At 48.9% G+C, this 14,034-nt stretch overlaps 1 protein-coding gene and 1 pseudogene across 1 annotated transcript in view; one reads left to right on the plus strand and one right to left on the minus strand.

Moving 5' to 3' along the window:
- Positions 1-13,964, minus strand: part of LOC149431662 (conserved oligomeric Golgi complex subunit 4-like) — a 19,582-nt gene extending 5,618 nt beyond the window's left edge. The window contains exons 1-10 of the mRNA XM_089665420.1: positions 13,791-13,964; positions 12,419-12,501; positions 12,040-12,154; positions 11,610-11,784; positions 9,715-9,908; positions 5,515-5,620; positions 5,255-5,412; positions 3,880-3,938; positions 1,781-1,914; positions 1,479-1,597 (exon numbers count right to left, since the gene is read on the minus strand). Coding sequence (XP_089521546.1) covers positions 1,479-1,597; positions 1,781-1,914; positions 3,880-3,938; positions 5,255-5,412; positions 5,515-5,620; positions 9,715-9,908; positions 11,610-11,784; positions 12,040-12,154; positions 12,419-12,501; positions 13,791-13,925 — 1,278 coding nt within the window. The 5' untranslated portion in view covers positions 13,926-13,964. The remainder of the gene's footprint in view (positions 1-1,478; positions 1,598-1,780; positions 1,915-3,879; positions 3,939-5,254; positions 5,413-5,514; positions 5,621-9,714; positions 9,909-11,609; positions 11,785-12,039; positions 12,155-12,418; positions 12,502-13,790) is intronic.
- Positions 8,693-8,809, plus strand: LOC149431663 (U2 spliceosomal RNA; annotated as a pseudogene).
- Positions 13,965-14,034: the final 70 nt, after the last annotated feature.

A 14,034-nucleotide genomic window follows, 5' to 3' on the forward strand; every position in this document is an offset into this window, starting at 1 on the left:
CAATGGAAGGAGCATTCTTCCCACTGACCACCAATGGAAGGAGCATTCTTCCCACTGACCACCAATGGAAGGAGCATTCTTCCCACTGACCAGCAATGGAAGGAGCATTCTTCCCACTGACCAGCAATGGAAGGAGCATTCTTCCCACTGACCAGCAATGGAAGGAGCATTCTTCCCACTGACCAGCAATGGAAGGAGCATTCTTCCCACTGACCAGCAATGGAAGGAGCATTCTTCCCACTGACCACCAATGGAAGGAGCATTCTTCCCTTTGACCACCAATGGAAGGAGCATTCTTCCAACTGACCACCAACGTAATCTCCCCTTACCCCTCCTTTTACTTGCCCGAGCCTTCATTTGATCCAGTGCTGTGCACGTCTCCAGCTCTTCTCTCCCCTCACTTGTGGATCTCACTGGCTTTGCTGGAACACCGGGAGCCATTGGCTCCCGCTGCGGTCAATAAAAGCCAGTGATGAGGGAGCGGGAGGGCGGGGCCGAGTCCCACTGTCTGTGTCAATGGACACTGCAGCAGGGCTCGGTTGCGAGCACACACAAGTGCCCCATGGAAAGCAGTTTCCTATAGGGGCACTGGACAGAGAGGAAGGGCCAGGAGAGCCTGCAGGGGACCCAGGATTAGGAGGTTTTGGGCCACTCTGTGCTGTTTAATTGCACAAAGCAATGTACCTTTACAACCACTTTAAAATTGTTCCCTCTGACTTAAGCCGGCCATAGAAGGTTAGACTCTCGGCCAGTTCTGCAGGAACTAGGTGAGATTTGAACCATGTATTTGCAAGCTGAATGTACCAAAAGTTGATCAATCGATCAACTTGGGTACAACCGGCCTGCTGGATTTTACATGCGATTATCGCTTGCGGCTAGTATAGCTGCTAGCAAAAATCACCGCCTTCCCCTGCTGGGAGAATACAATAGCTTGGCGGGAGGGATTCACCCCTCAAGACTGACTGTGTTGATAGGGGAACACAGGAAAGAAATTCACTCCATGTACGGGCTGCTTAAGCCATTTTTTTTCTATTTCAGTCATTTTTACTGAAAGCGTTTGCATCAATGAACAATGGAGGTTCAGTACAGTACAAAAGTGAATCATCCAATAGTATTTTAGTGGCAAAGTAACAAAAGACAAATTTTATTTTTTTTTTAGTACAGGAGCATTGTCTTGTTTTTTTTATCCCACAACATTGATGTTATGGGTAGCAAATTTCTCAATAGTCTATTTTCTAGTCCAATAGTCCCCATCTTTTTATGACACCTGCCTGTACCATTCCCCTCCCCTGGCCTCTGTGATGGAAACTGATCGGACAACTGTGCAGTGGCTCTTAGAGAAAGCTTCACTGTAATGATACATTTGCAGAAATTATATGGATGGTCAATACTGCCCACAGTGCCAGTCTGGTTATGCGTCTGTATCTTCCTCTTTTCTATTGTGCACCCTCCCCCCAGCCAATGGTGACCACGATTACCTTATTGACAGACTCCCTCATGTAATACTCCTCCATGGTGATGTAATACCCGATCAGTTCCTGCATTGTTCGACTCAGTAAACAATGGTTCAGTAGTTTGTCCATGCACTGCTGATGCTCTGAAATGACAGAGAGGAAGCTTCACGTGGGATGGAGCCCCAATTTTCCTGTCTAATCTGTGATAATGTCTGATATGCTTGCAGACTGTTCTAATGCTGAACACTCCGCTGTGTAAATCTACATCTGTTCTACAGACAAGGAGAGGGTTGTAAAATCTGGTGGTACTCGGGCAGAGGAAGTACCTTGTTTAACATCTTCGGCTGCAACCGAATCCCCCACATCAAAGTCCGACATCAAGCGGCGCCGGATAAAGCGGAGGTAAAGCTCTGTGCGGGCGCTCATCAGGGTCACTTCGGCAAGTATGGGGTCCAAATCTCTGGAATATAGGAAACAATAATGGAATTCAACATTAGAAACTCCATTGATCCACCTTCAGAATCTACCCAAAACCAGCTGCCTGTCTGCTGTTTAAACCCTCATTGCAATACATTGCAAGACTTGTCCCTCATCTTCTCTAATGCATACTCAGAAAACACCCAAGACCTGTCCTCTGTCTGTTATAATACACAATCAGATTACATCCCGATACTGGTCTCCTGTCTGCTATAATAACCCTCAGAATACACCCCAAGACCTGTCGCCACTTTGTTGTAATACACCCTCAGAATGCAATCTGAGACCTGTCTCCGATCTATAATACACCCCAACACCTGTACCCCATCTTCTATAATACACACTCAGAAAACACCCCCAGACCTGCCCTCCGTCTGGTCTGCTATAATATACAATCAGAAAACACCCCAACATTGGTCCCCTGTCGCCTATAGTACACCCCAAGACTTTTCCCGATCTGCTATAATACACCCCAACACCATTCCCCTATCATTTGCAATACACCCTAAGACCTGTCTCCTTGTGCTCTACAATACACCCCCAGAATACAGGCCCAAACCTGTTCCCAGTGTTCTATAATACATGCTCAGAAACACCCCGAGATCAGTCTGCTGTCTGCTATAATACATGCTCAGAATACACCCAGACCTGGTACCCTGTCTCCTATAGTACCACCTGTAGACAGTTCTTCTGTCTGCTGTAAGACACACTCAGAATACACCTCAACACTGGTCCCTTGTCTGCTGTAATACATCCTCAGAATACACCCTGCAACCTGTCCCCATCTGCTATAATACATCCTTAGAACCCAGCCCAAGATCTGTCCATTGTATGCTATAATACATGCTCAGAATACACCCTGCAACCTGTCCCTGTATGCTATAATACACCCTCAGAATCCAATCCGAGATCTGTCCTCTGTCTACTATAATACATGCTCAGAATACACCCTGCAACCTGTCCCGTCTGCTATAATACATCCTTAGAACCCAGCCCAAGATCTGTCCATTGTATGCTATAATACATGCTCAGAATACACCCTGCAACCTGTCCCGTCTGCTATAATACACCCTCAGAATCCAATCTGAGATCTGTCCTCTGTCTACTATAATACATGCTCAGAATACACCCTGCAACCTGTCCCGTCTGCTATAATACACCCTCAGAATCCAATCTGAGATCTGTCCTCTGTCTACTATAATACATGCTCAGAATACACCCTGCAACCTGTCCCGTCTGCTATAATACACCCTCAGAATCCACTCCGAGATCTGTCTTCTGTCTACTATAATACATGCTCAGAAACCCTCTGAGACCAGTCTTCTGTTTGCTGTAGTACACTCTTAGAAACATACCGACACTGGTCCTGTCTGCTATAATACATCCTCAGACCTGTCCTCCATCTGCTATAATACATCTTCAGAACACACTCTGAGACTTGTCCCCCTCATCTGCTTTAATACACACTCAGAATCCACCCCAAACCTTAACCCCCTCTGACATATGTTTAAGAAATTCAGCATCATTTACCAAACTTAACTGAAAAGGCTTCAAGGACAGAGACAGAAGGGATGGCAGATAGAGGCATAGTGTGCGTGTTTTGTCCTCTGCTAAAATCACAGCAGTAGCAACGTCTATACTGGATAAAATCCCCAGACACATGGCATCAATAAAGGGATGTCCAGCACACATTCCTTATAATCTATGAGCACTCTCATTCTCAGTCTCTGGGAACAAGCATTGCTTCACACACCTTCAATCCCTCTGTCCATGGAGTACTCAGTGGCAGGGAGATAAAGTTTTGCTTGTTTTGATGCATGCTGCAGAGAATGAATGGTGGTGGCAGAGTGTGGCAGGTGATACTGCTACAAATACACTATAAATATGGCCAAAGGTTTGTGTACCTGTTATTGTTCCCCACTAGGCACCAACAGTGACATGCACTGACCTGGGCTCAATCTTGTCACCGGAGAAGGATCTCATCATACTGTTCTGCACCTGCTGGAACTGGGAGACAACACATGACAGAGTGACACAATGACCTTGAATCTTCTCTGTAAAAAGGTTTAGAGATGGGGAGATTTGCCCTGACAATGACAGCAAGAAGAGGAAAATCTGAAAGCTCTTCAGTTTCTAAGATTTTGTATCAAGTTTGGAAATAATTCAAATCCTGCTTCTGTTTTAACCATTGCACTGCCCATCCGGCAGAAATATTCAGAGCTTGTACTGTGATTATCTATGGCTCCTCCCTGTCTCAAACGCTCATCAATTGCCTTTGATGGTGCTCCTCACTGTCCCCATCTCTCCCCACCTTCCTCTGATTATGTACCCTTATCTTCCTTTGATCTCTTAACTGTCCCCCATCTCTCCTCACCTACCTCTGATTGGGCTCCTTAATATTCCCATCTCTCCACATGTGCCTCAGATTAGGCCCCTCACTGGCCCCATCTCTCACCTTCCTGTGATTGGATACCTTACCATTCCCGTTTCTCCTTACCTTTTTCTGATTGGGCTACGCACCATTCCTATTCTCTTCTCACCTTCCTCTGATTGGTCTCCTAACAATCCCCCATGTCTCCGCATCTTTCTCTGACTGGGTACCTCACCTCTGCCTCTTCTCACCTTTCTCCGATTGGGCTACACACCACCCCTAGTCTCTTCTCAGCTTCCTCTGGTTTGTCTACTAACCCTTCCCCATCTCTCTTCACCTTTCTATGATTGGGCTCCTCACCATTCTCATCTCTCCACTCATTCCTCTAACTGGGCTTCTTTCCATCTCCCATTACCTTGCTCCGATTGGGCTACTCAACATTCCCACCTCTCCTCATCTTTCTGTGATTAGGTACCTCCCCATTCTTGTCTCTTCTCACCTTCCTCTGATTAGGCTACACATAACCAACTCTCCTCACATTCCTTTGATCGGTCTCCTAACCATCCTCCCTCTCGCCTCACCTTTCTCTGATTGGGTTCCTCACCAGTCCATCTCTCCTTACTTTCCTCTGATTGGGCTCCTCATGTCCGGTGGCACCTCTTCTTACTTTCCTCTGACTGGGCTCCTCACTGTCCCATCTCCTACCTTTCTCTGTTTGGGTACCTCACCATTCCCATCTCTCCTCACCTTTCTCTGATTGGGCTTCTCATCATTCCCATTCTTCCTTACCTACCTCCAATTGGGTACCTCACCATTCAAATCTCTCCTCCCCTTTCTCTGATTGGGCTTCTCACCATGGTCTTCTTACCTACCTCCGATTGGGTACCACACCATTCAACTTTCTCCTCACCTTTCTCTGATTGGGCCTCTCACTATTCCCATCTTTGCTCACCTTCCTCTGATAATCTCTCTGTTGGATGAACTTGTCCACGATTCTCTCCACTTGGCGATCACACTCTGCCTGCAAATGTTTTATGAGCATATACAGCCTCCCCGGGCCATAGTAAGTTTCCAGTATAGGTTGGTGAGTTTCCACTATTCGTGCAATTCCTGCAAGACAGGACATGTAGCAGCATCTTTGTCAAGCCAGACTTCAGGTTTCCCTGTTCTATTGGATATCATGTTATAAAATCTATTTTCCCTGATACTAACCTTCAAAAAGCAGTGTGAGTGTGTCTGCAAATAAAAGTGCTGCTCTCCTCTCATTGCTTTCGGAGCTCAGTGCCAGGGATAAGTTCTCTTCAGCTTTCTTAGCCACCTGCAGGAGTACAAGCTCAAGGGTAATGCACTGACAATCCACATCAATAAACAAAAGTAATCCATTCACTGGCGGGTCAGATGGTTTGAGTCAGATCTGCTAAAGGGCTCCTTTCTCCTTTACCAAAAAACTGCCTATGCAAGTAACCTGTAGATATAAACAAACTGTGCTGCTTTGACTATAATTCGATAATGTCCTTACCATATGCTATTTATGTGCCTTTAGAAGCTTCGTTGAAAAACTCCCAGAGATGGCAACATCCCATCCTGTCTCGTTGCTAGGGCATTGATAAGACATCTCCATCATCACAGGAGTGAGAGCTCAAAATCCTGCACATGTACGTTCCACTATCTTTTTTGCTGCAGCATTGCTGAGCTTACCGCTACTGCAACTAGGAAGAGAAAATGAAGGAATGGGGATATGAATTGGGAGTGTCTTAGCAACATCCTAGCAACAAGGCAGGATGGGATAACGACATCTGTGGGAGTTTTTCGGCCAGCTGAGGGAGGTACGTAAAGGGCCTACACCTGTAGCAAGGCATTATTTAACCACTTGCCTACCAGGCACTTATACCCCCTTATTTACCAGGCCAATTTTCAGCTTTCAGCGCTGCCGCACTTTGATTGACAATTGCGCGGTCATGCAACATTGTACCCATATGAAATTTTGATCATTTTTTTCTCACAAATAGAGCTTTCTTTTGGTGGTATTTAATCGCTACTGGGCGCTTTACTTTTTGCGCTATAAACAAAAAAATTGCAAAAAATTTGAAAAAAAAAAGTTTCTTTGTTTCTATTATAAAATTTTTCAAACAGGTAATTTTTCTCCTTCACTGATGTGCGTTGATGAGGCAGCACTGATGGGCACTGATAGGCACTGATAGGCAGCACTAAAGGGCACTGATAGGCAGCACTAATGAGGTGTCACGGATAGGCGGCACTAATATGCAGCACTGATAGGCGGCACTGATAGGTGACACTGATGATGGGTACTGATAGACGGCACTGACTGGCATCACTCCTGGGCACTGACTGGCACAACCGCTGGGCACTGACTGGTGGCACTGACTGGCAGCACTGCTGGGCTGCACTGGTGGGCAGCACTGGTGGGTGGGCACCGGTGGGTGGCACTGGTGGGCACAGGTGGGTGGCACTGGTGGGCACAGGTGGGTGGGCACTTCTGGGCACAGGTGTGTGACACTGCAGAGTGGCACAGGTGGGTGCTCTGCTGGGCACAGGTGGGTGCTCTGCTGGGCACAGGTGGGCGGAGCTAGTGGGCACACTGCTGGGCACAGGTGGGCGGAACTTGTGGGTGGCACTGCTGGGCACCGATCATCAGGGCACTGATCATCAGTGCCCTGATGATCGGTGCCGATCCCCGCTCTGACAACTGCCGGTTCTCGGCAGTACTTTCCTCACGATCTGACAGCGTGAGGAAAGTGCAGCCGAGAACCGGCAATTGAATTTCCCGGTGATCGGGCGTGTCATTGGACACGGCTGATCACGTGCTAAAAGGCCTCTGTGATTGGCCTTTTACCACATCACGTGATCAGCTGTGTCCCTGGGGCGCGCAGGAGAGCGCGTTCTGGGAGGACGTCATATGACGTCCACCCAGAACTGGCCGGCCGCAGTGCAGCCGTCATTCGGCTATCTGCGGTCGGCAACTAGTTAAAGTGTAACTTTAGTCAGATAATTAGGTCCTGACAGATTACTTCCTGCTGGCCTCATTTTGCAAGTATGGCTATGTAAACATTAAAAATAAGTGCCTGTACTGTTTAAAATTCAGAAATGACTTAACCTGTTCTATACTGCTGATAGCTTCAATATTTACTGCTGCTGAAGGGGGGTGGGGAAGAGGGGAAGCAAAAGGAATGACAGACTGTGCTCATGAGGCTATATTAGGGAGAGAGAAAAGAAAAGCAAAAGAAGTGACAGGACAAACTCTGCTGCAAGGGAGACACAAAATTGCTACAAATTACATTGTGTCTTATCTCCTCCTTTCTCCCTCAGCAACTTCAGCACTCTCAGCTACTTCAGCCTTCCCCTCTAGCTGAGCCTAGACCTACAATCAAGGTCGGAACTACATACTTTTTGATTGCAGAAAGTGACATACAGTTTTTGAGACCAAGGAAAAGGGGAGAGTTTTCAATAAGGAGGTGACTACTGGGCTTCAGCAAAATGGTAATCTCCGGCAAGAAGCAGCAGGAACAATGCTCGAGGCAAATTGCAGCACACTCTAATTTTGGTAGCATAAATATTAAAGCAGTAGTAAACTTCGAAAAAAAAAGTAAAAATCGCATACTAGCACATTACGAAAGGCCTGAAAATGAAGCCCTCCAGCAGAGCGCTGTCATGGCTCCCCGAAGCTTCCATCTTCACCCGGTCTTCCTTCCAGGTTCGCAAGCTGTGGCCAGGTGATTTGTTGAGCTGTGATGTTGTCACTTCCGCCAATGCACGAAGGGAGATTTGGCCTCGGCATGACTCTCTCAATAGACGGCACGTCCTTTGAGAGTGCAGTGCGCATGCGCCAGTGACATCATCTGTGCATCTACAGTAAATATCACCTAAACAGTGCGCGTTTAGGAGATATTTACAGTACCTACAGGTAAGCCTTATTAGAGGCTTACCTGTAGGTAAAAGATGCAAAATAGAGTGTGCTTCCACTTTAATGTGGAATGTATGTTCCTTGCTAAAGAACATAATTATGTATCAAGTTGTTATGGGTAAAGTTCCGCTTTAACTTTGGTCAAAGCTGCGCAGTTTGTTTTTATCAACAGGCACCCCTTACCCGCATAGGCAGTGTTTTTGGTAAAGGTGAAGTAACCCTTTAACACAGCAGTCCATGCAGAGAGAGCCATGTTCTACTGGGAGATCACGTCTTGTGCATATGTGACACACCTGTAATTATGTGACACACCCTGAAGAAAAGCAGAATGTCTCAGAACCCAGACACAGCACTGCTGGCTGAACCTAGCTCACCGATAATACCAATTTATTTATCAGGTTTTCCTCACACATCATCCAATCTCTGATTTTTTGGGGTGCACCAGGTCTTTTGACTAGGTGGACCATGTCCACTTCTTGGCCTTTTGGCTAAGATCAAGTGTAGTATCTGTTCTTATCAGTGTCCAGTAGGGGCGCTTCGCCATCATTCTTGTTTGCGAGGATGTTTGGCTGTATAGCACCCCTGCTGGAAGGATGAGGGCTCCGATGGTTAATACAGGCCGGAACAGAAACCGAGGTGCCCACAGGCAGTTGGAGCCCGGGAGTAAATCCCCCAGGAACGTCAGAGGGGCCCAGTTCCTCCTGGTTTGAACGGATCTACCTTGTCTGGCCAGGGGCCGAGGAGGCAGAGAGTCCGCGGAACAGTGCCCCGAGTGGTCGCCTCAGGGGTGCTCTTATTAGCACATGGGGATGGGATCCCAAGTGTGAAACGTGCACATGGTCACTGATCCAAAACACTTTATCTGCACTGCGCCTTTTAGGGCTGGGCCTTTTGGCTAAGTCCAGGGCAATTTTTATGCTACAGGCCTCAGGGCCTACCCAGTGCACAATTGCATGGCCACTTTTTTATTTTTACTTAATTTATTTTTTCTCCCACGTTTGTTTCACTTTTCACTTATGTGTGTGTTTTTTTCTCATGGATGGTAGGGTGTGGGTCCTCGGGCCTGCCCTGAAGTGTGGCCTTTTGGTTCCTTCCTCCGCTGTCCCTAGGGGGTCTCTCTTCGGGAGAGCCCCCAGACCTAGTACTTGGTGGCTGGCTTAGGCTAGCCACAAGGAAAGTGGTCTGCCAGACCTTTTGGCTAGGTGGACCATGTGGGAACCTTAGTCCCTGTCAGGAACCTCGTGCCCCGGGGGATCAGGGTAGAGGTCCTACCCCTTCGGGGGGTGGACAAAGCACACCCCTAAGTACACTTTTTTGTGTTGGTTTTGCAATAGCACGTTTTTTGTTCACTTACGGGTTTTTCGTTTTTCGCACTTCAAAAAAAAAAAATCATCCAATCTCTGATTACATCTCTGGACTTTCTATTCAGAAATGGAAAAGCTATATAAAACTAGTAAAATCATACCAAAGATGAGATAGCGGTGCGTTACCTGGCGGCACAGGTATGCAGAGAACTTGCTGATTCCCTCCTCGTGCAGTCTGAGCAGCGGAAATATCTTAAAGAACCTCTCCACCTGCGGCAGGTCACCGACTTTGGTTGCAGCATCAAACTTCTCTGTGACCAGAACCTTTAGCTGCTGCTCAGCCTCTTGTAGGTGCTGAAGATTGGCATCGATCATGCTGCCTAAAATCAGATGAACTGCAAGTTACAGCTTACAACAGACTGGAACTGTTGTGAACACAGTAATCATATAAAATTGTGTCTGTGCTAGTTTAGTCTGCTTGCAAAAGGGGCTGATATACTGTGTGTGACTCCATTATGATTTAAAGTGGATGTAAACCTCAGACATGAAATATGAACAAAGTATATCCCTCTATAGTGTTTACTTGTCTCAGTCCAGAACACCAAGTGTCATTTCTCTCTGCTGCCTCGTTCCTCTGCTATCTGCATTAGTCAGATAAGTTTTCCTGACATCAAGAGCAAAAAAAAAAAAAAAAAAAAAGGTGACAGGGGAGGGAGCTCCAGCACACAGCCTGTGATTGACAGCCTCAACTCTTTGCTGTGTGAAGGGGAGTATGTCCCTTCCCTCCAAGCAGCTCCCACTGAGCTATGCAGAATGTAACTTCAGATCATCGCCCACTGCTTCATAAAAGCTCAGACAAGCTGTATAATTTCTGCACTTTGAACTACTGTAGAAAAGAGATGGAGGAAGATAAACAGGTACAACTTATATAGGAGGATTTGTTTTATCTTTGTGTATCACTTGAGGTCAGTCCCTTTACTAGGAATACTGGGTTTACAACCACTTTAAGACTCTGTTTACACCAACGAGATTTCAGATGTGACTTGAGTCAAACAGAATTACATGACAGAGTGAGTGATCACTGCACAGAGATAGGTGGTATGAGTGATCGCTGCACAGAGATAGGTGGAGTGACCACTGCACAGAGATAGGTGGAGTGAGTGATCACTGCACAGAGATAGGTGGAGTGACCACTGCACAGAGATAGGTGGAGTGAGTGATCACTGTAGAGATAGATGGAGTGAGTGATCACTGCACAGAGATAGGTGGAGTGAGTGATCACTATACAGAGATAGGTGGAGTGAGTGATCACTATACAGAGATAGGTGGAGTGAGTGATCACTGCGCAGAGATAGGTGGAGTGAGTGATCACTGCGCAGAGATAGGTGAGTGACCACTGCGCAGAGATAGGCGAGTGACCACTGCGCAGAGATAGGCGAGTGATCACTGCACAGAGATAGGTGGAGCGAGTGATCACTGCACAGAGATAGGTGGAGTGAGTGATCACTGCACAGAGATAGGTGGAGTGAGTGATCACTGCACAGAGATAGGTGGAGTGAGTGATCACTGCATAGAGATAGGTGGAGTGAGTGATCACTGCACAGAGATAGGTGGAGTGAGTGATCACTGCACAGAGATAGGTGGAGTGAGTGATCACTATACAGAGATAGGCGGAGCGAGTGATCACTGCACAGAGATAGGTGGAGCGAGTGATCACTGCACAGAGATAGGCGGAGCGAGTGATCACTGCACAGAGATAGGTGGAGTGAGTGATCACTGCACAGAGATAGGTGGAGTGAGTGATCACTATACAGAGATAGGCGGAGCGAATGATCACTGCGCAGAGATAGGTGGAGTGGGTGGTCCCTGACTGCACACTCTGGGGAAAGGAGAATTTACATTCCAAAACTGTATCATCCTAGTAAAATGTACTAATCACAAAGTAAAACCTAACAAATCCCATCCACACATGGCTGGCTTGCCATTCCCCCTGCCTTGGGTTTCATACATTCATGGTGCGACACATAGAAGAGGCGGAACTCTGCCAAGGTCTACAGAGAAACAAGGAGCAAGACCATCACCTTCCTTCCCCTGCCGGCTCAGCTCAATGACAGATTTATCCAGGCACAGGTATCGGTGAATGTGTGCCGCAGCCTGCTCATAGTCCTCATTCTTCAGAGCAGTCTGCACCCCGTCCATGCAGAACTTCAGATCCAGAATGTCGTCTGCTCGTTGTATGGCTTGATAGAGGCGACTCTGTAAATGAGGACACATGGAGATCACTTAAACAGCGACCCACATAATTCTCAGCGAGGACACACACAGATTATTGGCCTGCCTGATACTTCTCTGACAGGAATATACTGCATCACAGCCACCATTTCATCATTGCTAATATTTCTTCTTGTTATCAGTGAACCCCATGGCGGTACTATGAAGATTTGCCCCAAATTCCAGTGCTCCTTACCCAGCCACCCATCCCCTGATGTGGAAATCCTCCCCTGGATGTACCTTGGCGAGGTCCAGCTGTCGGACTTTGCTGCTGACATTTTCGGCCAGGTTACAGGTAAATGTGATCATCCCGGACAGCTGCTGGGCGTCTCCCTCTATGAGCTGCAGGTTCGGCCTGGCAGGAGACACAGTAATTATCATTTCATCCTTCACACACAGGGGTGTCCCTGCTGCTCTCTATATGCATGTGGTCACCCATGTGGATAAACCACACGGCATGTGGCTGGATCTGATTTCCATTACAGGGACACCAGCATGGAATGAAGGCTGGAGTGTCAGCTGTGACAGCCAATCAGGTTACAGCTTTCTGCAGTGTAAGGAGGGCGGGAGCCCCTCTTATGGTGTCTTCCTTCACTCTGGCCACAACATTGGTACTTACCCCATCCTTTGCAGAGCCAGCATCTTGTTCTCCACTGCCCCCTGCTGTCCGAGCAACGCCTCCAGCTCTGATTCCACCTCTTTCTGCAAGACACACATGCACCAGTCAACAGAGACACAGGGCAGGTCCTCCCAGTACTTCCTCCCCCAGAGGCTGAAACATGCCCAGTCCTCCCTCCCCCAGAGGCTGAAACATGCCCAGTCCTCCCAGTACTCCCTCCCCCAGAGGCTGAAACATGCCCAGTCCTCCCTCCCCCAGAGGCTGAAACATGCCCGGTCCTCCCAGTACTCCCTCCCCCAGAGGCTGAAACATGCCCGGTCCTCCCAGTACTGCTGTACTAAGATCCCCCCATTGAATAATATATGCCAGGTCCTCCCAGTACCCCTTCCCCAGAGACTGAAACATGCCAGGCCCTCCCGGTACCCCCTCCTCCAGAGACTGAAACATGCCAGGTCCTCCCGGTACCCCCTCCCCCAGAGACTGAAACATGCCAGGTCCTCCCAATACCCCCTCCCCCAGAGACTGAAACATGCCAGGTCCTCCCGGTACCCCCTCCCCCAGAGACTGAAACATGCCAGGTCCTCCCGGTACCCCCTCCCCCAGAGACTGAAACATGCCAGGTCCTCCCGGTACCCCTCCCCCAGAGACTGAAACATGCCAGGCCCTCCCGGTACCCCCTCCCCCAGAGACTGAAACATGACAGGCCCTCCCGGTACCCCCTCCCCCAGGGGCTGAAACATGCCAGGCCCTCCCGCTACCCCCTCCCCCAGGGACTGAAACATGCCAGGTCCTCCCGGTACCCCCTCCCCCAGAGACTGAAACATGCCAGGTCCTCCTAGTACCCCCTCCCCCAGAGACTGAAACATGACAGGCCCTCCCGGTACCCCCTCCCCCAGGGACTGAAAAATGCCAGGTCCTCCTAGTACCTTTTCAACAGAGACTGAAACATGCCGGGTCCTCCTAGTACCCCCTCCCCCAGAGACTGAAACATGACAGGCCCTCCCGGTACCCCCTCCCCCAGGGACTGAAACATGACAGGCCCTCCCGGGACCCCCTCCCCCAGGGACTGAAACATGACAGGCCCTCCCGGGACCCCCTCCCCCAGGGACTGAAACATGACAGGCCCTCCCGGTACCCCCTCCCCCAGAGACTGAAACATGCCAGGTCCTCCTAGTACCCCCTCCCCCAGAGACTGAAACATGACAGGCCCTCCCAGTACCCCCTCCACCAGGGACTGAAACATGCAAGGTCCTCCCAGTACCCCCTCCCCCAGGGACTGAAACATGTCAGGTCCCCTCAGTACTCCCTAGGGACTGAAACATGACAGGCCCTCCTAGTACCTCCCCTCCCCCCTCAGGACGTCTGTCGGCACCTCCTCAGCACACAGCCTCTCGTAGGCCTCCTCCAGCTCCTGCAGGTCGGTTAGAGATCGGATCTGCTCCATGGTCAGTGAGGGGGTCCGGTCTCCCTGGTAACTGGCTGAGCTGGCCATGTTGACAGGCCGCATCACTTCCGGCCCCAGGACCCTTCATCTCGTCACTTCCGTCTCTAGAGGACCCTCATGCTACGTATTCTCCTGACTTCCGGGGTCCATCGGTGTGTTGGGGCTGTCCTTT

This window comes from Staurois parvus, unplaced genomic scaffold (assembly GCF_062004578.1).
Source record: "Staurois parvus isolate SC_StPar_1 unplaced genomic scaffold, SC_StPar_1.0 ptg002184l, whole genome shotgun sequence".
Classification (NCBI taxonomy): Eukaryota; Metazoa; Chordata; class Amphibia; order Anura; family Ranidae; genus Staurois; species Staurois parvus.